We start from the raw sequence: 26,639 nt of genomic DNA on the forward strand, positions 1-26,639 counted from the left end.
ATAGTCTTTAACATTGTGACACCCAAGAGGTAAAACATGACTAAATAATTATTTTTCTTTGAAAAATCATATCACATGTCATATCCATAACAGTGATGGATAAGTCACTTGAAATGGAAAGTTGTGATTGTATTTTCTTCCCTATTGTAACATATCTGAGTGAAACAGCTTTTTGAACAAGAACAAATGTAGGATGGGCCTTGATTTTCTCCATGGGGAATTGATTGGATGGTTGTGGTTTGTTATTGGTGGATCTCATGTGAGTGACAGTTTGTCCCGCCCTCGCGCCAGTAAACGCATCATCAGAGAAAAGAAGAGATGTTGCTGCAAGAGAGAGGGGGAGTTACTTTGATTAAACATTATGAGGCACTTGAATTAAAATATATATATATATTATATATATATATATTGTATGTATAAATAATTTACAATAAATACTGCAATATTCCATAAAAAAAAGATTTGTCAATTTTGATTTCATGGTGACTTTAAGTCACGAATTATAAAATGTAGGATTAGGGGTTTGATCAAATCCTATTACTTTACCTAATGTATAGTATGTGATTTTAAAAGTGATCCTGCCGTAGCAAACATCAAAATCAGTATGTGATGGTTACAGCAAAGATCATTCACTCTCACTCGGCCTGTTATGTTATATCTCTACTGCAGAGCTACCTACAGATGGTGTGTGTGTGTGTGTGTGTGTGTTTGTTTAGTCATAGTTTGGGGACACATTTGTTCCCAGAAGTGAGCTAAATAAAATAAAACCATTCTTTGGGGACATCCAGGGATGTCCTCAATTGGAAAACACTGCAAAAACAATTTTCTTAATCAGTATATTCATCTTCTGTCTAGTCAAAAAATATATATTCTCAACAAGATTAATTCACTTGATTATATTATATTTTGGATACTTTAGGGCAGTGTACACCACATACACTAACTATAACGTTTTAATAATCATTCTAATTCTATGAGAATAGGGAAGTCCACATCAGAACTATAACGGTAATGACACAGAGTAACGATATTTTTTTCAGCTAATGACTGATGAAAACATTGACAGCCAATCAGAATCCACCCACATTTAAATAGCTTGAGCATTTAAAGGAGCAGTTGGCAGAACTACAGTACATGTCATGCTTGTAATAAACAGAGCGTTATCATAGGCAGAGCATGTGTAAGGCTGGACAAGGCTTAGCCTTCCCCTAGCCACGGACTTGAGACTAGCGTGGAATTTTCTCACTCAAACTGCTGACTACCGGTGCTTCTGATTGCTTTTGGGTTGCTTTTCCGGTCTAGGATAAGTTTTCTCCATAATAATATATTGGTGAAAGAGATTTGGTGTTTGTGCTCTTGAGAGCGTCAAAGGTTTCTATTTACAGCATGTTTTTGCATCACTGAGCAGTGTAGCCAATCACAAACGTATCTGTTGATTTCTTGAATGCAATGGCCAATCAGTGGTGTTTAACTTAGAATTCACTCACGGTCTTTCTAGGCGACATGAATAATTTGACGAAAACTTTTGTTTTGCTGTATTAGTTAAGGCAATGGTTATTTATTTTAAGAATTGACTGCCATGCCAAATCACGCATAAATGCATTGTGAACGTAGCTGCTTTCATAAAAAATAATTTATTGGGAGCGTTTATGCTGGGATGATTAGGTTTCATGACATTCTATTTAAATATGGGTTTAAAGAGGACGCGCATCTCCTTAGCCTTACCCTAGAGTTGGTTCACCCTCCACCTATGGTTATTGTGCGGTTATTATATGGATGCTAATTTCATCATTATAGTTATTGGTCTTGGTGTGAACAGGCCTTTTAGCTATATCTTGAATATTCCTTGAATATTCCTTGAATGTTTCTTATTTTTCATTTTTGTTTGTCTGTTTGCTTTAAGCATAAAACCAACACAATCTTGTGAAGTGAGTTGTTTAAAACCATTTTAACATTGCATGTTTGAACCAAAGACATTTAGATGGAAAATATTACTCAGCTTAATTAGTATTTGAGAGACCGTACAGTTGTTGTTTGGGTTGTATGTGAGCATCTCAAGAGACATGTCCTTTTTTCATGGGACTTTTGGTCTCTGTATCTCTTCCCATACCTCTCCCCCCCTCTCTCTCTCTCTCTCTCTCTCTCTCTCTCTCTCTCTCTCTCTCTCTCTCTCTCTCTCTCCTCTCTCTCTCTCTCTCTCTCTCTCTCTCCCTGTCTTCCTCTCCTCCCTCCCATGTGTACTGCTCGCTTTGTTTGAGGCTGTTATTTGGAGCTGACAGAATCAGGGCTGAGTTTCAAATATAGGAGGAAGCAATGCCATGGCCTCACCAACCAGAAGATCGTCTCCCACCAGCCCAGAACTTTCCATTCATTTTCTCCTCTTTTTTTTTAACTACATTGATTCCAGCGATATCCTTTATCATTCCACCCACGGCAATGTGGTTTTACACACAGCAGAAGGGATTTGCTTATCTTTACACTATTATGTCTTATTTAGGTCTTATTATTCCCTTATATTTTCGCCTGCCTCTCAACAAGGTGGTATTATTTGATAACCCCGAGCATATCTTGATGTTAAAATATGAATGTGTCCGATGGATAAATGATATCCATGATGCAGTGAATCTATGGAGATTACAAAGAGAGAGGGAGATGATCTATGTGCTGTAAGGGGAAACGAGAAGTCGGGGGGTGGGTGGGGGTATTGTGTGCTATATTTGGTGTTGCAGTGAAAGCGGGAGTGGGTGTGAACCAACTTCATCTGCCATCAGAGACTCACTAAGAAAGGGGGTGGGGGTAAACATCTGCACACAGCTGAGTTGGGGCTTTGGACGCGGCAGGAAAAAGAGGGTGTGGATGTGGGCTTTTGTAAGGAAGCAAATCAATTTATTTCCAAAACAATGATGTCATAATGGTAGCAGACGAGTATAATGATGATGCAATAATGAGAAGTTATAAGATAGTGATTGAGAACAAATGAAACACCAACTGCATTTACATTTATGCATTTGGTAGACGCTTTTATCCAAAGCGACTTACATTGCTTTCAAGGTACACATTTTTACATTCTTATCAGTTCTCAGTTCTTGCTTTCCCTGGGAATCAAACTTATGACCTTGGTGTTGCAAGCGCCAATGCTCTACTGTTTGAGCTACAGGAAAGCATAATAACAACCCAGCAAGCAATAGCCGTCATTTCACCATCCAGGTTAACTATAGACCCGATAGTCCGGTCATGAGTAACCCACTTCTAGACTTAATAAACTTGAATTTGGTTACATGTCGTTTTTGCCAAAATAACTTGCGAGAAGATTTAAGTCAACAGAGAATACAAAAGGTTTCATTTCTTTGACATGTTCTATGCTATTTGTAGCCCACTTATAGTCAAAACTGATTCATTGTAGTTTTTGGCCAGTCAGCGCATGAGATGGTTGATATCCCATCATGTTACCAATGTCAATAATATCTACAAGATATCCTTGTCATTTCATGACATGGTCAGTCTGTAGTCACGATTTAGCTATTAAACGGCTATTAGACGTCTTTTAAATGCAAAATTGCTTGCTGGGAAATAACAACACTCTAGAAAACTCCTAACATCCTAGAAATGTTTTTTTAAACACTCAGAACACACTAGCAACCACATCACCATCCACAACAACCTATCAGTGACATACACTTTCGTACAAGATTGTGTAACAATCCAGCTCAATTTTTGCAACTGAATGCACACCTCTGATTAAAATGTACAGCACAATACATCTTTTCTTTGTTGTTTTCTTTGAGCTAGCCAATATATCTTCATCAAATCAATATCCTTCAGCAAAAAGAGAACAGCACAGTAGTGCTCAATTATGTTTTTGTTATGAGGAAGATTAATTACTGATGTTGGATGAATGCTACACGGAGACAGTGGCGATGACACACAGCTCACTATAAAATAGCTGAATCTGCAAAAACAAACCTTCTGTTCAGAGCTGGAGAGAGTTAAATATGCTAATGTCTGCACTTTCTCGCCTTTTTTCTTCTTCTGTGTGCTGTCGTGAATATGGTCGATAAAGGTGTGTGTGTGTGCTTTACCTCATTCCTCGTCAATATGGCATTGTTAAAACAAAATGTTTGGACACGGTAGATGGCACTGATTTTCACTGGGATGCTTATGGAGCACTACATTATTTTGCCACTTATAATAATGTAGATATGTGCCTGCCGTGTGTTAATATACTATATTATATATATATATATATATATATATATATATCTCGGTCTGGCTGATTAATTGAGATATTTGATCATTTCGAGATGATCAGCATTAACCAAGAACTGTGCCAGATTGGCTGAATAACAGAAGTGATCAATGGATAGTGCACATTTTCTATTTTCACATATTTACAGTCGATTTTGAGTGAACAGTTATTTTTGTAAAATGTAAAATAATTTAGTTAAATGTGTATTCAATTCAATTAATTGAGTTAAATATGCATGTATTAATTTCAGTGAGTTTATGTAATTTCTATCATATTTGCTATCATCATTACAATGTACTTTGTACAGTGGGGTCCAAAAGTCTGAAACCACTAATGTAAATGTTTATATTTTACATTTTTCCTCTTTTTTTTGTATTACAAATTATATATCGTCATTAATATAATGATCCAAAGAGCATCTTCAGTGCTTCAATGGAAGCAAGAACATCTGACCTTTTCCACAAAGGAGCCACATGTTCAATGTTATAAATTGACCTAAAAATGTTGCAGAATATAATTATACATTTTTTTTATTATACAACCCCAATTCCAGAAAGGTTGGGACAAGAATCTGTGATTTGTTAAGTCTCTTGAACCTTTATTTAACTGACAAAATACAAAAAAGATTTTCAATGTTTTCACTGACCAACTTAATTGTATTTTGTAAATATAAACTAATTTTGATTTTGATGGCTGCAACACACTCCAAAAAAGTTGGGATAGAGGCAAAATAAAAGTGAAATGATTATAGAATATCCAAGTTGAGTCCAAATTTTCCTTTTTTTAAATCCTATAATTTACTGTTAATTAAGATTAAATTAGATTTTGAACACAGATTAGTTTTCCAAACCCTAAAATAAATGCATAAAATATGATTTTGAGATTAAATGCTGATGTGAGTCTTCAGTTGTTGTTGTTGGTGGTGATGATGATGATGATACAGATACAGTGTTTGTTTAGCTTTCAGTCATTTCCCCCCCGAAGCATTCTGCTCACTGCAGCTCGGCTAGTCCTGAGGTGCTCATTTTCAACCCTCCCTCCATTTTTTCTTCTTCTAACAGCTTGTACCGCCCGCTTGCATTTCATTTGTCTCCTGAGTTCCACACACACACACACACACACACACACACACACACACTCTCTCTCTCTCTCGCTCTCTTTGTGTCTTTCGCCTTCCTCCATCCCTGCTGTGAGGTTCTGAGGGGAGTCATGACTGCTCTGTTTTGGGCTCTGGATCTCGGTGTTGTTTTTGACTGGCGTTGAGCGTTATTGCTCTTCAGAGTGGACCAGAAAGGGCCACCAACCACAAGACTTTGAGAGTCCTTGAGGCTCTCTTGAGCTCAGAGAGAATGAGATAGCGTTAAAAACACCTCAAACCATTGTCTTGAAGAAGGTAGGTGGAATTTACCTGATTAGGATTTTGCAATGAGATGATGACTTTGAATGTCAGAGGGAGGTGATTTTTAAGATTTGTTAAGTTTTGTATATTGTTGGTCTGGATGCACAAATTTTAGCACTGCCTTTCAGTTCATTATTGTCATGGTTATGGAAGATGCTGGTATCGTTTTGAAATGCAAATTCCACTGTTATTGGCATATTTGGGTGATTTTTGTTTTATTATAGTTGAATCATTACATGACTGCCTCGTGTTCGCCGCTCTATTGCTGTAGTAATCCGTCACCTTAGAGGCCGTACAGATGAAATCTGAGAGGATCACTCTGCCACAGATCACAGTTGTATTTAATGCATTTATTGAATTTCCAACATTTGTAGTGTACAGGCTCCATTTTTACCCCTGTGGAATTTGTTAGACTTGTGTTTCTTTGGATGGTTTAACGCTGGATGTGCCCATTAGGACTGTACTGACCATTGGAACAGCATTTGATGACTCACTGACCATAAGTATTTCAGCTCTGGTGTTGCTACAGTGGTTAATTGTACACTGTAAAAGATTATTTTTAACAATTGTTAAATTAACTTAATTAAAATGAGTTAAAGCAACACAATTGCTGAACATTTTGTTTCTACTTAATTTAATTGTGTCCAATCTGCTTAGATATTAAAAACGGAAGTTTACTCAGGGCTCGACAATAAGGACTGCATTGTGCTGCATCATCTGCATCGTCATGAAAGTTTATCTTTGCATGTGTTTTTAAACCTTGCCCATTTAAAAATTTCATACACAAGAAGACGCTAGAAGAGACGTCAATTCGATACTTGCTGTTTAAGAAGTTTTGTGTGCGCAACATTCAACCGAAGCAAAGCATGCGCCCAACAAGCGTGGAAATAATGAAATGAGTTCTCTTTCATGTGTTTTTAGGCTTGACCTGACAAATTGACACAAAATTGTCAAAATGCCCATATTGGCGAGTATCCTCATAAACAGTTGGTTATGTCTTAAGTCAGTGTTTCTCAAACGTTTTACACCAAATACCACCTCAGAAAATATTTGGCTCTCCAAGTACCACTATAATGACCAATATTAAAATACAGTAGTGTAATAGGCCTAACTATTCAGCTATAGCTATGCACAGCTCAAAAACGAGGCAGTTTTATTTCTAATAAGAATATTTATTGTTGTCAGCCCCTTTTTATACAGTGTAAAAAAAAAATTAGAACATTGACACTGCACTGTGCTGCTTACATACAGATAAATAAAAATCTTAAATAATGATAAAATGAAAATGTATTGCACCTTAAAGTGAAATACAAAATTTACTTAAAGATTAAATGAAAATGTATTGTACTAAAAGTTAAATAAAAACTGTACTGTACTTAAATGTTAAGTAAAAAAGAAAAAAAAGTACTGTACTTGATCATTTTGTTTAACACAGGCTGTGCAGCTGCAAGAGAAAACCAAGACAGACAGTGGACCTAATCAACCAAAAAGCCAGCTGAAAAGAAAATATGATCGCGTTAGTTGAGCTGTATGCGCGATGGGTGCCGCCATGTTAGTTTGTGCCGCTGTTCAGAGAATCGGATCGATTGGATTTACAACACGTGAATTCATCCACTTCTCCTGAAATACATGAAAGTAAGTGGCCGGTGAAGTGGGAGAAGTTTAGAAAAAATTTTTAAGTTACTTAAATAGCGTGTATCTGATATGAATAAAACATGTCGTCTAATTATAATGGAAAGGATTATTATTGCCGCTTCCATAGACATCAGTGTGTAACTCCAAATCTATTGTTTTTTTTTGTACTTATGTGAATTTAAATGTCTGAAACCTAAAATAAACATTATATGGTGAATAGTTGAATATAGTTAAGATAAAGTTGAATAGTTAATATAAATATAGGCTACCTATGACAAGCGCTCAGCGCCAGCCACCGCGCGAAAGCACATTTGAATTTAGCAGTTCTAATCACACCGGTGTGATCATACGTGTGAAATTCAGTGATTGCTCTGCATACCACTAGAGGGAGCCTGGTACCACACTTTGAGAATCAGTGTCTTAAAGTGAACATAAACAGTTGAGAAATAAAAAGCATGTGTAAGGGATAGTTCACAGAACAAGTTTTTTGCTTTTAAAAGCACGAGATGCAGGTCAGTGGAAACGAAAAAAAGATGCTGAGATGCTGAAAAAGACACGAGATGGGAGCTCAATGGTTAAAGACATCCGTCTAGCACGTGTTTACATTAATAAACAATGGAAAAGTAGCAAAGCGGTATGTTGGATCCGTGCAGGTCTTAAAGTGATAGTAGCCTAATATTCCTGCTGCTGCCTGTTCTTTAATCAAAAAACAAGACAAAGAAAAAATCGCTCACTGCTTTTGACTGAATAGCTTTTGTAACTTTAATAAAGATTCATCTACTTTATTCAAATTCTGTCATTCAAAATTACTGTTAGACCAACTTGAAAAGCACTGTTTATTTCATTCATAAACCACTGGCCGACTGGGCCAGTAGAAAAAATCCTCAGCGTTGAGCCCTACTTATTAATTTTTTTTGTTGCATTAGTTGAAACTGGGCAGAAGATATTTAGTTGCCAGCATACTTTGCATAGGGCTGGATCAGGACAGTAAATGTTGAAATTAAGTGTTACTTTGTGTTTTGAGTAAATGGTAAGACCTGTTAGAGTTATGTATAACATTTAAAAGAGTTGTTGTTACGTTATAGTTTTTTGTGGTTACCATTGTGCTGAAGAATAGAGCTTGTGCTTGCGCTGTGGATGGCTGCTTGAATTGTTACTTTGCTTCACATAATGAGCATTAGTGGTGTTAGTGCAGTGACAAGTAACTTCCTACTTGTCCTTTGCAAACACCAACTATGTAAGCTACAGATTTAAAATGTACAGTAACAAATTAGTGTTCATATTACTTATATAAGTAATTAGTTGTGTAATGTATTGACAATTGTTAGATAGACTTTACCTTATTTCTTTTAGTGAGTCATATCATAGCTGTTAAAGTTGACATGAAACAGAAGTTGCAATAGTCTTTTCTTCCCTTTTCTTGAACAAGAAAAAATGTAGGGTGGGATTTTTTGTCCACATGCACACTGACACTACAATTCTAACAATCTTACAATTTGGCTACAGTATATAATGTTGTAAATCACACACTCCACAATGTAGTGTGTAATTAATAAATACTTTATTTACAAAGGTTTATTTGTTATTGTGCTCCTATTATGTTTTATTATGTGTTCTCTGAACTCCGTGGCTCTCATTCATATCATTTTGTTTTTTGAAGTACAACATAAATAAGAGCACTTTTGACAAATATATACTTTACACACATAAAGTAAAACACATACTGTACATTTAACTTTGCAAGTCATTTATACGGTTTAACTTTCAATATAAAAGCCTATTGTTAATTGTTTCAAGACATTATATTGTAAAGTCTATTTGCACTTTTCATGTGTCACTTCTTCATCGTAAACTTCTGGCCATCGCCTTACTGTATAGCTGTATGTTTTGTGGTGATCAATGAGAGTGCTATGACTAGCTAAGCTATGTTTACACTACAAGTTATGGGCTATTTATTGTACTTTTTCATTTCTCTATCACGCCAAACAACATTCTTGGTTTCCGCTTATTCCCCGTCCCGCAGGGTTCAGCCGATTCGTACACGAGCAGACCTTCGGATTCCGACCTGTCAGCGGAGGAGGACCGCGAGGCGTATCGGCGTGAAGCCGAACGCCAGGCCCAGCTGCAGCTCGAGAGAGCCAAGGTTCTGGGCTGTTACTATATCTTTGCACAATGGGTTGCGACAAAGTGTCCATCTGCATGTAGCTTGTGACATGAATGTGTTGGGGGACAGGGCATCATCCGTACAGATTGGTTCAAGTAACAACATTTTCTTAGCATTTAGATCAATATTGTACACTTTAAATTCATTGTTTCTTGATATTCGCGTATGTTGAAGTTCATATTGCTGCAGACAAATGTCTGCTGAACTAAAATAAAATACAAATGTGTATGCAAAAGGGACCTTTTACTTTATCTTACAACATTTCGTCCCAAATTGCACACAAAAACTCAACCAATGGTTTCATGTAAAACTTCTATAAATTCATTCAAATGTTACACTGATCTATTCAATTACTGTGTATTTGAATGTACATAACTAATCACCTGCCAAGCATTATATAATGTAATGTTACTTACTATTTTAATTACTATGCATTAGTTATATTAGATAGTTATTTATATATTTACTATGCAGTTATCGAGATAATCTAGCTTTTAATAGAGCAGCCGCACACACACACACACACACTGCTATGTGATTATTAACATTGCTTTCTCTGGCAGTCCAAACCTGTAGCGTTCGCAGTGAAGACGAATGTGAATTATTGTGGGGCTCTAGATGAGGACTGTCCTGTTCAGGGTGCTGCCATAAACTTTGAAGCCAAAGAATTTCTGCACATTAAAGAGGTGAGATGCACGTACAATACATGCAGACGAACCGTGTGGAAAGTTCTGCAGGTCAGTCTATCAGGCTATTGGCTAACAATGCCCATAATACCATAATGGCTCCTCGTAATAGTGCTGAGTGTGTGTTTTCCTTGTGTTGCAGAAGTACAATAATGACTGGTGGATTGGAAGGCTGGTGAAAGAGGGGGCCGACATCAGCTTCATACCCAGCCCCCTCCGACTGGAGGCCATGAGACTCAAACAGGAGCAAAAACAACAGAGGTCTCTCTTTCTCTCTCTGCCAAGATTGTGCACAACTGTGTTCTATATATATATTTCAGACGTTGGATTACATTTAGATGCATAGAAATAAAATGCATTTTATAAGAAGGGCCCATGAGTTAAAGGGATAGTTCACCCAATGTCATTTACTCACCCTCAAGTTGTTCCAAACTTGTATGAGTTTCTTTGTTATGTTGAACACAAAAGAAGATATTGTGAAGAATGTTGGTAACCAAACAGTGGATGGGCCCCACCGACGTCTATAAATACTGTGGAAGTCAATGTGGCCCCACAACTGTTTGGTTATCTGCTATACTGTTATAAATATCTGATTGATTTACATTACAAACTATCATAATTTGGGCATATAAAAATCAGCATCTGCACCAAATTGCTAATTTTTGCTTGACCTCTGTGTGTTTTCTTCAATCACTGTGTTTTCTTCATGAGAATGAGCTCCATATTTTCCTTTTAAATACTATATGAGGCATAAAAGACTTAAATGTCGCTGGAAATGCAAACTGAGATTACAGACTACAGATGCCAAAAGTATGACTATGACAATAATACTGAATTTAGTCTGAACCCTTATCCTCTCCTCCTGTACCTGTAACAAATTCTTCCCTTACAGGTCAGAATGACCCGAAGCCCTAAAATTATTGTTATTTTTTATTTTATTTATCTAAATAACCAGATAAATAATTTTAATATTTATATTGAATTATATAACACATTCTTCACATTCTTTCACTGAAATGATTATTTTATAAATTCATAAATAATAATTCAACAAAATAACTCTCCATTACATGCAAAAACTGCTCAAAAAGTCTCACATTGGGTGTCTCTGCCAACCTCTTGTGGAAAAATAAAATGATATTTCATGACATTTATAGCTTTATATGGAGCGAATTAACTGTTCCCCTTCCGTTTTTTTTCTTCAGTATGCCGTCAGGTGTATATATTTAGAAATTATAAAATAATTTTTTGGTAAAGTTTTAGCATTTTTAGTTTTAATTTTGAGTATTTTTTAGGTTTGTATTTATACTGAAGTGTCAGATTTTGTAATAATTCAAGTTAGTAAGGTGGACAGCAGTAATGTGGACAGTAAGAATTTGTTACTATTTTTATTACAACCGCATAAAATCCTAAAATCCAGTCCAAAAAAAAAAAAAGTGTGTGTATTCCAAGTTCAAGTGCGACAAATCTCCGGAGGTCTTGGACCACTCCGATGAACACTCAATTTTTCTAAATTAATGTCGGGTCAAAATGACCCAAGGAGAGGAAGCAATGAAGCTGACAATTCTGGGAATGTCCAGATAGCTTACCAGCTCTGTGAAGGCATGTGGTGTACCATAGGCTGATGTTTGTTTGTTTTATTTGCAGGAAAAGTGGTAACAACTCCTCAAGCCTGGGCGACATGGTATCAGGAGGTTGGAGATCCACGCCGCCATCTGCAGGTGAGAGTGAGTATGACAGGGCCTGGGCGCCATGCCGCTTTGCAGGGGATGTGTGTGACTGGGAATGCTGCCCCAAATGAGCAAAATATCAGTGGGGCTGAAGATCAGTGAGTTCATCTTTCCTTGCTTTTGTTCTTATTCTTTCCTCCTCTTCTTAACACATGACACATTCTGTCACAGGTTAAGCTTCTACTGACAAATACAGTAGGATAACACCTGTAAAAGTTCAGAGTATGGTAAAAAAAAATATATAAGTAATTTTTATTATACAAACTTCTCAATGCTGATTCTGATGTGTTCTCTCATTTCCAAAAGCCAAACAGAAGCTAAAGCAGGTAGGTGTGTTGATGTGTTAGATATCTTATGATAATCTCTCCTTGCGATTGGTCAGACAGGTTGTAACATATTTGAGCAGATGATTTAATGAGATACTTAGGCTATAGGAAGCACCTTTTTGTATCGCTGCCAAAAACACACACAAAATGGCCAAAATTACACTACACTACTGTTCTGTTTTAGGCTGTTTTATGCTCACCAAAGCTGTATTTATTTGATAAAAAATACAGTAATACTGTGAAATATTATTATAATATTAAATAGCTGCTTTCTATTGTAATATATTTTAAAATATAATTTATTTCTTCAGTGTCAAATGATCCTTATTGTAGAATCTTATTGTTATCAATGTAAAAAAAAAGAACTAAAGAAAAACTGCTTCAATAAAATAAAATAAAAGAATTAATCAATTTAATGTATCCTTGTGGAATAAAAATATTAATGTCTTAAAAAAAGTACTGACCCCAAAATTTTGAATGGTAGTGTCTGCCGAAACAATTCTACTTAGTAAATGAACTACATAGAATTAGGTAACACTTAATTTTTCATAGTGTCCTTGTTACACATTACATGTAGTTACTGTAGTAATAACCCTAAACCAAACCCCAATCCTAACCCTATAGTAAGTACATATACTATGTATAATGCATAATTACATTGTAACAGAATTATTTCTATGACAGTAATAGATATTGTAAACAGCAGGAAAGTATCTTGACAACGTTTCATTAATCTCAGAACATAAATATGCATGACAATTGCAGTAGTATGTACCAAGATTGTTACCAGTCTGTGCTGTAAGATTACGGATACTGCTTTAAATCCGGTTTGTTCTGGTTGTACTTGATGCTGTGGTTCTTGTCTTTCTCAATTAGACTGAACTCATTCCTCCATATGATGTGGTGCCGTCCATGAGGCCTGTGGTTCTGGTTGGGCCTTCACTGAAGGGCTATGAGGTGAGCGCTAGACTTCATACAACCCTCTGAATTTGTTTTGAAATTTGTTGTCTCATGTGTCGTGTCTGTCGACAGGTGACAGATATGATGCAGAAAGCTCTGTTTGACTTTCTCAAACATCGCTTTGATGGACGGTGAGCTCTAAAAGACATCTTGGCACATTTCTCGATTGTATATGTATTAGATATACACTACTGGTAAAAACTTTGGAATAATTAAGATTTTAAATGTTTTATGTTTCTTTTAAAGAAGACTCTTCTGCTCATCAAGGCTGCATTTATTTGATCAAAATACAGTAAAAACAGTAACATAGTGAAATATTACAAAATTAAAATGATTTTATTTTTTATTTTAATATGTTTTAAAATGTTTTTTATTCCTGTGATCAAAGCTGAGTTTTCAGCATCATTACTCCAGTCTTCAGTGTCACATGATCCTTCAGAAATCATTCTGATATGATGATTTGACCATTTTTTTTTATCAAATATTATTGGTACTCAAATATTGATAATGGTTCTTATTATTATCAATGTGGAAAACTGTTTTTGCTGCTTAATATTTCATTTATACAATATATCACAATATATCAATATAACACAATATATCATTTTTTTCAGGATTCTTCAATGAATAGAAAGTTCAAAACAACAGCATTTGTTTGAAATAGAGCTGTTTTGTAAGATAAATGTCTTTTGATCAGTCTATGCTAAATAAAACATTTTTATATAGACTTTTGAATGGTAGTGTATCACAGGTTTTACAAAAATATGAACTGTTTTCAATGTTGATAATAATAAGAAATGTTTCTTAAGGAATATTTCACAATATTACTGTTTTTACTGATCAAAAAAATGCAATGGTGAGCATAAGACACTTCTTTCATAAACATTAAAAAAATCTTACTTCAGTGTATGTGTATGCGTAATCGTCATTTACTCACACTTATGTACTTACAATGAAAATGAATGGTGACAGCATCTGTCAAGCTCCAAAAAGGACAAAAAACATTCATAAAAGTAGTCCATACAACTCATATGATTATATTTCATGTCTTCTAAAGCCATACGCTTTGTACGAGAAACAGACCCAAATTTAAGTAATATAAAATAGAACTGGCACATCATAATCTATTACTATGGTGGAGACATGATTTTCAGTGACCTGCAATCTTTCTTTCACATTATTAAGTCACTAATGGATTGTTATGCTGACAGGATTTCTATAACCCGGGTAACCGCTGACCTTTCTTTAGCCAAGAGATCGGTTCTCAACAAGAGACCTATCATGGAGAGGTCTAACACACGGACCAGTTTGGGTGAGAACATCAACTCACTAAAGACTTGCTTATACTGTTCAACCATCAGAGCTCAACAAAATGATAACATCAGTTCCCTTTCGAGAGGTCTCTCCTATTGCGTAAGTAGCTTACGCTATGGGAAAACTCCTTTTCTCGAGAATACTGAAGTCTTTTATGTAAAACGCATTGCAGCTGCTCAGCTGACAGCAATGAACGAAGGAAGCTCAGTCATTGGCTGTGCTGCGGCAACTTGCTCGAACCAATGACGGGGCGACTCTGAATGCGCGACCAATGAGCGTGCTTCGCGCTCGCGCGCGTCAGAGCCCGCCAAGATGGGCGTGGCCAAGAGCTATTTATTGGGCGCCCCGTCATGAGAGTTCTTTAGATTTAATCTCCTTCAGCGAAAACCTTCTTCGCTGGATCCTCCGGATTATTGAAGCCTTCGCCGCCGTCGAAAAGCATACCAGCGGGATTGCTACGAGGACGTCGGCACCTTCAGCCGCCTTCGAACGCCATCCTACTGAGCCATCCGGCGTGCCACACACGCAAGTATCTTTACATCTGTTCGCCCCGCGACACTTGTAAAAGAGCAATTTTCTGAGGCGTTGTTTCAAATGCCTTCCTGCGCGTCGTGCAGAGACCTTCTCCCGGACGGGGATCGTCACATCATCTGCGCTCGCTGCCTGGGCCGGGACCACGCAGAAGCTGCTTTGACCAAGGGCGGATGCCCGGAATGTGATGACCTGGGTCTCTCCGCACTGCGGGCTCGCATCGCCGCTTTCGCCGTGAGCGAGCCCATCGCCGCCACCCCTCTGTTTGAGCCGCGCACTAAGAAAAAGTGCCGCTCACAGAGGCTTCCTGAACCTGAGCTCAGTGACGTCACGCCGAGCCAGTCTCCGCGTGCTTCCCCGCCGCTCTTGCCTTCCCCACCGCCGGTTCAGTTCACCCAGCCGGACCCACACCCCTCTAGCAGAGCGGTGGGCCTTGTGACTTTCGGCGCGTCCGAGGACGATGGGGGAATAGATGACAGCTTGTCCATCGACGCTGCATCGGACGACTGGCCGGGCTCCACTCTCGACCTTGCCCCGTCGACGCAAGCTAGCACGAGCGGGGGCTCCACCATGGATACCGAGATTATCCGTGTCCTCTCTAAGGCCGTGGAAGACCTCGGGCTCGATTGGTCTTCTCCCGAAGAAACAACCCGGAGCCGATTGGATGAGTGGTTTCTGCAGGGGCGCCAGCAGGCCCCTCGGCAAAGGCCTTCTCCCTTCTTCCCGGAAGTTCACGACGAACTCACCAAGTCGTGGAAAGCCCCCCACTCTGCGCGCTTAAAGCCTTCTTTTTCTTCTTCGCTCTCCTCTGTGGACGGCGCGAAGGAAAGAGGCTACGAGGGAACACCGCCCCTCGAGGAGGCCGTGGCCAATCATCTCTGCCCGCCCTCCACCACCGGATGGAAAGCCAAAGCTTCTCACCCCTCGAAGCCCTGCCGCACTACTTCTGCTCTCGCCGGTCGCGCCTACGCCGCCGCCGGCCAAGCTGCATCAGCGCTTCACTCAATGGCGGTACTTCAAGTGTTCCAAGCCAAAGTTCTCCGCTCTATGGACGAGTCTGGCCCCGAACCCGAAGCCTTCAGGGACCTACGCAGCGCAACTGATATAGCTCTGCGAGCCACGAAGGCCACCGCCCAGTCTATTGGCCGTGCCATGGCTAATTTGACTGTTCTCGAGCGCCATCTGTGGTTAACTCTGACGGAGATGAAGGACGCGGATAAGGCGCCATTTCTCAACGCGCCTATCTCCACCAGCGGGCTGTTTGGACCGGCGGTTAAGGGTTTCGCCGAACGCTTCACTGAGGCCCAGAACGCTTCACAAGCTATGCGCCTTTTCCTGCCCAAGCGCTCCAGCTCATCGCAGAGCAGACAGAGACCGCTACAGCCGCAGCGGGCTAGAACAGCTCCCACCGCCTCTCAGCCCGCGCCTCAGGCTGACACTCGACGCCGCTCGCGCTCTCACAACCGGAAGCCGCCGTCTGAGCGACGGGGTCCTCGGCCCAGGATTGTGCTGAACCCTGAGCCTCGAAAGCCGTCCTAGCCACAGGAATGAGGAGAGAGAGTGCGTGTCTCGCAAAAGCCAGACCACTCTCTCTGCAAAAGCTCAAACATTACCCAGTCCCCTTACAGGCGGCTGGATATGTCCATACAGCAGTCAATGGGCCAGTCAAAGAGCTCGCTCACCTGCAAACAAACGCCGTTTTTACGGCGACGCACAGAAAACACAAAAAGAGTCTTTTTCTGCCTGTGTCACTAAGGGTTCACATGTCCACAAAGTGTGCATTCCCAGATACTGTCAAAACCGTGCCAAATTCATTCCCAGCTCAGGCTGCGCGCCCCATGAATGTAGATCACGTGCCTACGGTCATGTACGCACCACTACACACAAGCACTGTTCACACAGTTATAAATTCACCCCCAGTAAAAGCGGGAAACATTATAAAAGTGACGAGTGTGCCTACCACTGTTTATGCACCCCCACTTATAAACACTGTCCTTACAGTGTCAAACACAACCCCAGCTCAGGCTGCGAGTTTTACAGACACAGCGCGCGCTGTTGTAATCACACACGCGCCCATTCACTCAGCTGCTCAGCGCGCGCCCGCGCCTCTGAGAGCTACGAGCTCAGGCGATTCGCTGGCCGGGTCCCTACGTCACAGGGGCCCGCCCCTAGCCTGTATTCAGCCCATATCTGTACACGCAGCGGCATGGGAAAACATTCCAGATATGCCGAAATGTGTATTGGATATAGTAAAGCATGGATACTCGCTCCAGTTCGCTCGCAGACCACCACGTTTTACGACTGTGGTCGAGACGAAAGTGAGAAAGGAGTGTTCACATGTTCTACGCACCGAGGTGCGCAAACTAATAGAAAAGGGCGCTGTGGAAACTGTTCCCCCCTCTATGAGCGAGGAAGGTTTTTACAGCCGCTATTTTCTCGTCCCGAAAAAGGATGGCGGTCTCCGCCCCATCTTAGATCTCAGACACCTGAACAAAGCACTAATGATTCGCTCGTTCAGAATGTTAACAACCAAGCATATCCTCGCGCAAGTACGCCCAGGAGATTTGGTTTCTCTCAGTGGATCTGAAAGATGCTTACTTTCACATTCCAATAGCGCCTCATCACAGGCCGTTTCTGAGATTCGCTTTCGAGGGACAGTCTTACCAGTACACAGTACTTCCGTTCGGCCTGTCCCTGGCTCCCCGTACATTCACGAAATGTATGGATGCAGCACTTTCCCCCTTGAGACGAAGGGGAGTGCGAATACTGAATTATCTCGATGATTGGCTGGTCCTAGCACAATCAGAGAGTCAGTTAATAACACACAGATCTTGGATTATCAGCCATTTAGAATGCCTGGGTCTAAGAATCAATTTTGCAAAAAGCATACTATCTCCCAGCCAGAGGATTTCTTTCCTGGGAATAGTTCTAGACTCGATGCAAATGACAGCGCGTCTCTCATCAGAGCGCGCGCTCACCATCCGGCGCCTTGCAACATCATTCAGGGCGGGCGCGCGCGCCCCCGTCAAGCGGTTTCAGAGGATGCTCGGTCTCATGGCCTCAGCATCGGCCGTACTCCAGCTAGGATTGTTGCATATGCGCCCTCTCCAACGCTGGCTCAAGAGCCGCGTCCCTACTCACGCGTGGCATTCGGGCCACCTTTTAATCAGAGCGAACCACGGCTGTATAAAAGCCCTGACGCACTGGAAAGCCGCCGACTGGTACCAGTCAGGCGTGAGTCTGGGTGTGAACACAAGGAGAAAGATGATAACGACAGATGCCTCCAAAATAGGTTGGGGGGCCCTTTACGAGGGCAGGCCTGTCTCCGGCTTTTGGTCAAACCCGGAAAAGCGCCTACACATAAACTGTCTGGAGATGAAAGCGGTCGCTTTGGCTCTCAGAGCCCTGCTTCCACATCTAAAAAACGAACACGTCCTGGTCCGAACGGACAACATGACGGTAGTGTCGTACATAAATCGCCAGGGTGGACTCAGGTCAAGCTCCATGCATTCAATGGCCAGGAGACTCATTTTATGGTCCCAGCACAACTTGCGCTCGCTGAGAGCAGATGCTGCCACAGGTCATCAGTCGGGTCAGAGAGGAGCAAAACGCAGTGCTTCTGATAGCCCCACTCTGGAAGAACCAAACATGGTTTCCAGATCTGATGCAAATGCAATCTGCACCACGGCCGATTCCACTGAGGCCAGACCTCCTCAGTCAGGCCAGCGGGATGATATTTCATCCCCGCCCCGATCTGTGTGCCCTTCATGCATGGCCCCTCAACGGGTTCCCAGGAACCTCACGAGAGGAGCACTAAAAACCATCGCTGAGGCGCGGGCGCCCTCCACGAGACGCTTATATGCTCAGAAATGGAAAGTGTTCAGTGACTGTTGTAATGCCAAGGGCCTGAAACCTGAAACATGCGAGATTACGAACGTACTCGCTTTTCTACAAGGGCTTCTGGATGCGGGCCGCACCCCCTCCACGCTCAAAGTATATGTGGCGACCATCACAGCGTCACACGACCCTGTAATTGAACGTCCATTGGGAAGAAACGACCTAATTATTCGTTTCCTAAGGGGCGCTAGGAGGATGAACCCTTCACGCCCCCCCTCAGTGCCGATCTGGGACCTAGCTACTGTCCTAGACGCTCTTAAAGGGCCCCCGTTCGAACCACTCCGAACCGTGCACCTTAAACAGCTCTCGCTTAAGACTGCGCTCTTGCTGGCACTCGCCTCGGTCAAGAGAGTGGGCGACCTGCACGCGCTTTCGACAAGCGCTGCCTGCCTAGAATTCGGACCTAACGACTGCAGGGTCGTCCTTAGACCGAAACACGGGTATATTCCTAAAGTGCTCACCACTCCCTTCAGAGCACAGGTTATCTCCCTAACTGCGCTGTCGTCTCCAGCAGACGAACACGACGCTAATCTACTCTGCCCCGTTAGGGCTCTCAGAGTGTATTTGGAGCGTTCTGCCCTATTCAGACAGACAGAACAACTGTTTGTATGCTTTGGCGGCCGTACGAAAGGTTCCGCCGTTTCAAAGCAGAGAATCTCTCACTGGATAGTTGAGGCTATAGCACTGGCTTATGAAGCTAAGGGACTTCAATGCCCCTGGGGAGTCAAAGCACACTCCACCAGGAGTGTGGCTTCTTCCTGGGCATGGTCGAGCGGGATACCGATCGAGGATATTTGTGCGGCGGCAGGCTGGGCCTCACCGTCCACATTTATCAGGTTCTACAACCTACAGGTCCCGACATTGCATTCCAATGTACTATCAGCATGATGCTAGTTGAACTACGAGTTCGTATCTAGATTATGTATGTGCTTGTGTCACACTGAGCGCCTTCTAGCCGCTCTGTATTTTTTCCCACATATAAAGCTCGCCTCTGCCGGCTAGTTGGATGATAACTTTGCTTTTCAGCTCAGGCACCTGCCTCTGGCTATCATAAGGCGAAGTTCAGCATGCACAGCGTTTTGCATGGTGTTCCCATAGCGTAAGCTACTTACGCAATAGGACAGACCTCTCGAAAGGGAACGACTCGGTTACTAAAGTAACCTCGGTTCCCTGAGAGGAGGGAACGAGTATTGAGTAAGCTGCCGTGCTTGTGCTTGGTTAGTTCGCTTCAGTCGTTTTAACCTAAAGAACTCTTATGACGGGGCGCCCAATAAATAGCTCTTGGCCACGCCCATCTTGGCGGGCTCTGACGCGCGCGGGCGCGAAGCGCGCTCATTGGTCGCGCATTCAGAGTCGCCCCGTCATTGGTTCGAGCAAGTTGCCGCAGCACAGCCAATGACCGAGCTTCCTTCGTTCATTGCTGTCTGCTGTGCAGCTGCAATGCGTTTTACATAAAGACTTCAGTATTCTCGAGAAAAGGAGTTTTCCCATAGCGTAAGCTACTTACGCAATACTCGTTCCCTCCTCTCAGGGAACCGAGGTTACGTTAGTAACCGAGTCGTTACCTATTTTTTGACTACAATTGCTTTTTTAGTTTACTGTATCTAGCTGGTTAACAAAGTGTTGTCAAAGTTGTAAGAATAGGTATTAAAAAATGTTTAAAAAAAAACCCAGCAGACAAAATCTATATTGTTGAAGCAAATCTTTTTGAGCATTTTCTCCTCCTGTTTTTCTCGGCCTTCATGTTTTGTGGGTGCTGTTGGTCTGTTTGTGCACCCAGCGGAGGTACAGAGTGAGATCGAGAGAATATTTGAGTTGGCCAAAACCCTTCAACTGGTGATTCTGGATGCGGACACGATTAACCATCCAACACAGCTAGCTAAAACCTCGCTAGCTCCCATTATAGTCTATGTCAAGGTCACCTCTCCAAAGGTAAGTCTCATGATCACGGGTGCATATTTCAAATGATTGCTGAAAATGTTCTCAAAAATATCTTCAGCATTTATTTTTCTTTGATTCTTCCTCTATTTTGGCAGGTCCTACAGCGGTTGATAAAGTCGAGGGGTAAATCACAGAGCAAACACCTCAATGTTCAGATGATGGCAGCAGATAAACTGGTTCAGTGTCCCCCTGTAAGTTCTTGAAGTTTAAAAACACACACACACGTACCCATAAACATTTACAGAGCTGTTCATAATACTGTAGATTTAACATTAGTGTTGTCAAGATCCACTTCACAAATATAAATGGATAGTTTTGTCTTTTTACAATATTTCCTTGAAAAGGTCTTAAAGAGCTAGACTGCCATATTACAGTATGGGATGTGCCCTGGTACTGGATGTAAACTCATAAATGAGTAATGCATGTATGGCAGGGGTGTCCAATCCTGTGCTCCTTGAGGACCACTATCCGCTCTAGTCCTAATTAAACACAGCTGAACCAGCTTATCAAGGTCTACAAGATCACTTGAAACTTCCTGGCAGGTTTGATGGATCTAGACTCTGCAGGAGCAGGATTGGACACCCCTGACGGACAGCAATGCACTTGTCTAGAATATAAATCCAAAAGGGTATAGGAAAAAATATTTTCCAAAAATTATTATTATTTACTCTCCCTCATTTTTTTTCTAATACATATGACTTTCTTTCTTGTGTGGAACATGGGAAGATATTTGGAGAAACTGTACTGGATGCTCCTTTCCATACAATTGCAATGAATAGGGACTGGGGCTTTAAGGAAGACACTAAAACCCCATAAAAGTGTGATTCACAAATATTTTTACAATGATCTTTGTTATGAATTGGTTTAATCTGGTTCACAAAACACAATTTTCAGTGGATAACAACATTTATTGTATGTTTCTCACACAAAGCTATCATTTGGTTTCAGGAAACTTGTAGTATAGCATATGCAGGACTTGTATGGTGCTTTTGCTTTTTGAAAGCTTGAAAGTACTCATTTATTGCACTTGCACTGAAAAGATAAACTTATACTTTTTGGAAATACACAAGGGTTGGTAAATAATGATCGAATTATTATTTTTGGACTAATTATTCAAAATCTCTACCATCATTTAGCGGTTTTCCCTCTGTTTAAATAGACCTGATTACCAGTCAAACTCTGACAGCTCTAAACAAAGTGAAGTTAGATTTGTTTTCACTTAAACTGTCATTGGCTGACTTAGGATTGCAAGGATGAGAACTGCAGGTTTTGAAAGCATTTAATTTAGGGCACATCTGTCTGACTACACATTGTGTTACCGGTAATTGGAAATGAAGGTAATTTGGTATCTCACATTGTTAGTGAACTAGTGTAATTTTAAATGTTTGTTCTTCATTCTCACTTGATTGACTGCTCTTCAACTTTTTAAGGAAGCCCCATACGTTGCTTAGTTCTAAACTGAACTTATTTAGGCTGGCCTTGCTACAGTTCTAGTGATGCAAATGCTTGCTTTTCCAAACCACATTCTGACAAAAGTCATGTTGCATGTTGTTCCATAGAGCCATTATCCTACCTGTCGCTCAACGTCATCTCCCATCATCTGTCCACCATCATAAGATATTTTATATAATATCTTCTAATTTCATCCCCCGCATGTCATCTTCTCCTCCACCCTGTCTCCCCATCAGGAGATGTTTGATGTCATTTTGGACGAGAACCAGTTGGAGGACGCCTGTGAGCACCTCGCTGAATATCTGGAGGTTTACTGGCGTGCCACTCATCTGCCAGGCACCGCCCCTCTTAACCCCCTATTGGAGCAAAATCTGATGACCCCACCCTCGGCAATCTCCAGTCTTCAGGTGAGGTGTCTTTGTGTGGATAGGCCCGAAACATTTAAAGAGTTTTAGATAGGAGAAATCTATGTTAGTTCTCAAGTGCCTTTGGCTCTCAAGATAATCAAAGCAGCTTTACAAGGAGGGATTGCAGAACTAGTGCAATGACATATCTGAGGAAACTTAAATCCCAGACAGCAACATCGTGTCGGCCCAGATCCAGTCCACATCTGGTACGTGTGGATTCCAATCGATCCAGTCGATCTGGGCCGACACTTTGTTGCTGTCTGGGATGGCACATTAAATTGTGACATTCACAATATGAGCAAAGTCATCGTCATAAATATTCAATATATCTTTCTATATTTAAAATGCAGATGACTACATTCTTGAAAGGTTTTGTGGTTTGCAGTCACATATGCATTGGCCTAGTTAGACCAGATGCCACTAGACTTAATACAGTATGTGTCCTCATCGATCAGCCTGGAAAGTAGTCCAGAGACTGTGCTAAACATAATCATTGAGAATATAAATACCATATGTATCAGCTTCGAGAAATATATCTTAAATTTGTGATGTGTGGATTCAGATCTGCATCCACCTTATTCAATATCCTATGAAGTTAATTCAATTAAAATTATATAGCTGACCTCAAAAGTCAGGATGTTGCAGTTACACAAAAAATGGTTTTAGGTCACAGCTGATTTTCAATGGTGTATGGGACACAGTTTTAAAGGTAAAATGCTAAATTAAGGTTGGCAGAAGAGTTTTGACTTTTCACTAGAGCCCCTGTATATTCAAACTAGTGACAGCTCTGTTCTGCTTTAATCATTTCATGCAAGCAATAATTGGTCAGTCCTACTTTGCATTTGACAAAACTGATCTGTAATTAAAAACTGATTATAATTGTCCTTTTTGACAACATAAGGTGATAATAAAGTAAACGTTTGTCTGGTCTGTCTTTTCCTCCGCTCCATTTTTTCACTCTCTGTCCTTAAGTTGTCTTGGGTCCACAAATACTTGTAATACTGACATGTTGTAAGTCTCAATCTGTCTGTTTTGTGTCTCATTCATGCCTGACATCTTTGCAGTTCTCTGAAACACAGGAATTAATTGAATGAACGGTTACAAACCTGCGGTGAGTAGGTGAGACAGTCAATCTGCCTTCCCCACTCTGACTGTAAATCAAAACCCCACCCTGCTACTCTTTACATCCATCCTCCAATTCCTTTAAACCCTCCAAATGGAAATGGAAAACACTTATTTTGAAAAAAGAAAATCATATATGCAAATATATGATTGTGTTAGGCTGTTGTTGGTAAGACATGTAGCCCATTTATAGTTTTTATGTTTCACTTGGGTAAAAGGTAGTAATACAAAAGCTTTGTTTAAAATTATGCTGGCTTTAAAATGCCTTTAATTTTCAAGAAAACTCCAAAAGCACATTCAAATCTCTATTAAATCCACATTTAAATGTTCTTCTTAATATGTAATCAGTACATCTTATGGTACCTCTTATCTTAACATTTCTAAAGGTGTGTGCAGCATTTATAAACCTATAGCACATCTATACCTTATTTTTAATGTAAGAGCGGGCACGGCCATTTGTATATTGAATGTGTCTGGATTCTGGTGTTACCTGCTTTCAGTTATTTTTAGCTGTACAAAACAGCTTGTTATGCTGCTTCATATTGCATACTGGTATTTCTTGCCATATAATTTTAACGTATTGTCGTAATTATAAACGTAACGTTTCTAAAGGTGTAGGCAGTGTTTTTAAGTTGTAGACAGCATTGTTAAGGATGTAGACAGCATGTCTCAAGGTGTAATCAACGTTTCTAAAGGTGTAGGCATTGTTTTAAAGGTGTAGACAGCATTTGTAAGGTGTAGGCAGCATGTCTCAAGGTGTAGTCAATGTTTCTAAAGGTGTAGTCCACGTTTCTAAAGGTGTAGGCAGCATTTGTAAGGGTGTAGGCAGCATGTCTCAAGGTGTGGCAACGTTTCTAAAGCTTTAGAGAACGTTTGTAAAAGTGTAGGCAGCATTTGTAAAGGTGTAGGCAGCGTTTCTAAAGGTGTAGGCATCATTTGTAAAGGTGTAGACAGCTTTTGTAAAGGTGTAGGCAGCTTTTCTAAACGTGTAGGCAGCATTTCTAAAGATGTAGGCAGCATTTGTAAAGGTGTAGGCAGCGTTTCTAAAGGTGTAGGAAGTGTTTGTAAAGGTGTAGGCATCATTTGTAAAGGTGTAGGCAGCGTTTGTAAAGGTGTAGGCAGTGTTTCTAAAGGTGCAGGCAGCGTTTCTAAACGTGTAGGCATCATTTCTAAAGGTGTAGGCAGCTTTTCTAAAGGTGTAGGCAGCTTTTCTAAAGATGTAGGCAGCATTTCTAAAGGTGTAGACAGGGTTTCTAAAGGTGTAGGCCACATTTCTAAAGGTGTAGGCGTCATTTGTAAAGGTGTAGGCAGCTTTTCTAAAGGTGTAGACAGCATTTCTAAATCTGTAGGCAGCATTTGTAAAGGTGTAGGCAGCATGTCTCAAGGTGTAGTCAATGTTTCTAAAGGTGTAGTCTACGTTTCTAAAGGTGTAGGCAGCATTTGTAAGGGTGAAGGCAGCATGTCTCAAGGTGTGGCAACGTTTCTAAAGCTTTAGAGAACGTTTGTAAAAGTGTAGGCAGCATTTGTAAAGGTGTAGGCAGCGTTTCTAAAGGTGTAGGCATCATTTGTAAAGGTGTAGACAGCTTTTCTAAAGGTGTAGGCAGCATTTCTAAAGATATAGGCAGCATTTGTAAAGGTGTAGGCAGCGTTTCTAAAGGTCTAGGCAGCGTTTCTAAAGGTGTAGGCATCATTTGTAAAGGTGTAGGCAGCGTTTGTAAAGGTGTAGGCAGTGTTTCTAAAGGTGTAGGCAGCATTTCTAAAGGTGTAGGCATCATTTGTAAAGGTGTAGGCAGCTTTTCTAAAGGTGTAGGCAGCTTTTCTAAAGGTGTAGGCAGCATTTCTAAAGGCGTAGACAGCGTTTCTAAAGGTGTAGGCAACATTCCTAAAGGTGTAGGCATCATTTGTAAAGGTGTAGGCAGCTTTTCTAAAGGTGTAGACAGCATTTCTAAAGCTGTAGGCAGCATTTGTAAAGGTGTAGGCAGCGTTTGTAAAGGTGTAGGCAGTGTTTCTAAAGGTGTAGGCATCATTTGTAAAGGTGTAGGCAGCTTTTCTAAACATGTAGGTAGCATTTGTAAAGGTGTAGGCACTGTTTATAAAGGTGTAGGCAGTGTTTCTAAAGGTGTAGGCATCATTTGTTAAGGTGTAGGCAGCGTTTGTAAATGTGTAGGCAGTGTTTCTAAAGGTGTAGGCAGCGTTTCTAAAGGTGTAGGCATCATTTATAAAGGTGTAGGCAGCTTTTCTAAAGGTTTAGGCAGCTTTTCTAAAGGTGTATGCAGCGTTTCTAAAGGTGTAGGCAACATTTCTAAAGGTGTAGGCAGCGTTTCTAAAGGTGTAGGAAGCATTTGTAAAGGTGTAGGCAGCTTTTCTAAAGGTGTAGGCAGCATTTCTAAAGCTGTAGGCAGCATTTGTAAAGGTGTAGGCAGTGTTTGTAAAGGTGTAGGCAGTGTTTGTAAAGGTGTAGGCAATGTTTCTAAAGGTGTAGACAGCATTTCTAAAGGTGTAGGCATCATTTGTAAAGGTGTAGGCAGCGTTTGTAAAGGTGTAGGCAGGGTTTCTAAAGGTGTAGGCAGCGTTTTTAAAGGTGTAGGCATCATTTGTAAAGGTGTAGGCAGTGTTTCTAAAGGTGTAGGCATCATTTGTAAAGGTGTAGGAAGCTTTTCTAAAGGTGTAGGCAGCGTTTCTAAAGGTGTAGGCATCATTTGTAAAGGTGTAGGAAGCTTTTCTAAAGGTGTAGGCAACATTTCTAAAGGTGTAGGCAGCGTTTCTAAAGGTGTAGCCATCATTTGTAAAGGTGTTAGGCAGCTTTTCTAAAGGTGTAGGAAGCTTTTC

At 40.7% G+C, this 26,639-nt stretch overlaps 1 protein-coding gene across 4 annotated transcripts in view; it reads left to right on the top strand.

Annotated features, from left to right (window-relative positions):
• The window catches only part of cacnb3a (calcium channel, voltage-dependent, beta 3a), a 45,851-nt gene that overhangs the window by 12,938 nt on the left and 6,274 nt on the right, over nucleotides 1–26,639 (top strand). For 2 of the 4 annotated variants that reach the window (XR_013196932.1, XM_077213983.1), the window contains exons 3-13: nucleotides 9,304–9,423; nucleotides 10,008–10,130; nucleotides 10,273–10,391; nucleotides 11,778–11,857; nucleotides 12,167–12,186; nucleotides 13,063–13,143; nucleotides 13,219–13,277; nucleotides 14,358–14,458; nucleotides 20,669–20,820; nucleotides 20,925–21,020; nucleotides 22,518–22,688. Coding sequence is in view for 3 of the 4 variants with exons in the window: in XM_077213983.1 (XP_077070098.1) it covers nucleotides 9,304–9,423; nucleotides 10,008–10,130; nucleotides 10,273–10,391; nucleotides 11,778–11,857; nucleotides 12,167–12,186; nucleotides 13,063–13,143; nucleotides 13,219–13,277; nucleotides 14,358–14,458; nucleotides 20,669–20,820; nucleotides 20,925–21,020; nucleotides 22,518–22,688 (1,122 nt within the window). In the remaining variant the exon portion in view is untranslated. Of the gene's footprint in view, nucleotides 1–9,303; nucleotides 9,424–10,007; nucleotides 10,131–10,272; nucleotides 10,392–11,777; nucleotides 11,858–12,166; nucleotides 12,187–13,062; nucleotides 13,144–13,218; nucleotides 13,278–14,357; nucleotides 14,459–20,668; nucleotides 20,821–20,924; nucleotides 21,021–22,517; nucleotides 22,689–23,752; nucleotides 23,800–26,639 lie in introns of all 4 variants that reach the window. The other 2 variants (XM_077213986.1, XM_077213984.1) reach the window with 2 other exon arrangements.

This window comes from Siphateles boraxobius, unplaced genomic scaffold, assembly GCF_051911475.1.
Source record: "Siphateles boraxobius isolate OS27281-9 unplaced genomic scaffold, OSU_SipBor_1 68, whole genome shotgun sequence".
NCBI classification, from domain to species: domain Eukaryota; kingdom Metazoa; phylum Chordata; class Actinopteri; order Cypriniformes; family Leuciscidae; genus Siphateles; species Siphateles boraxobius.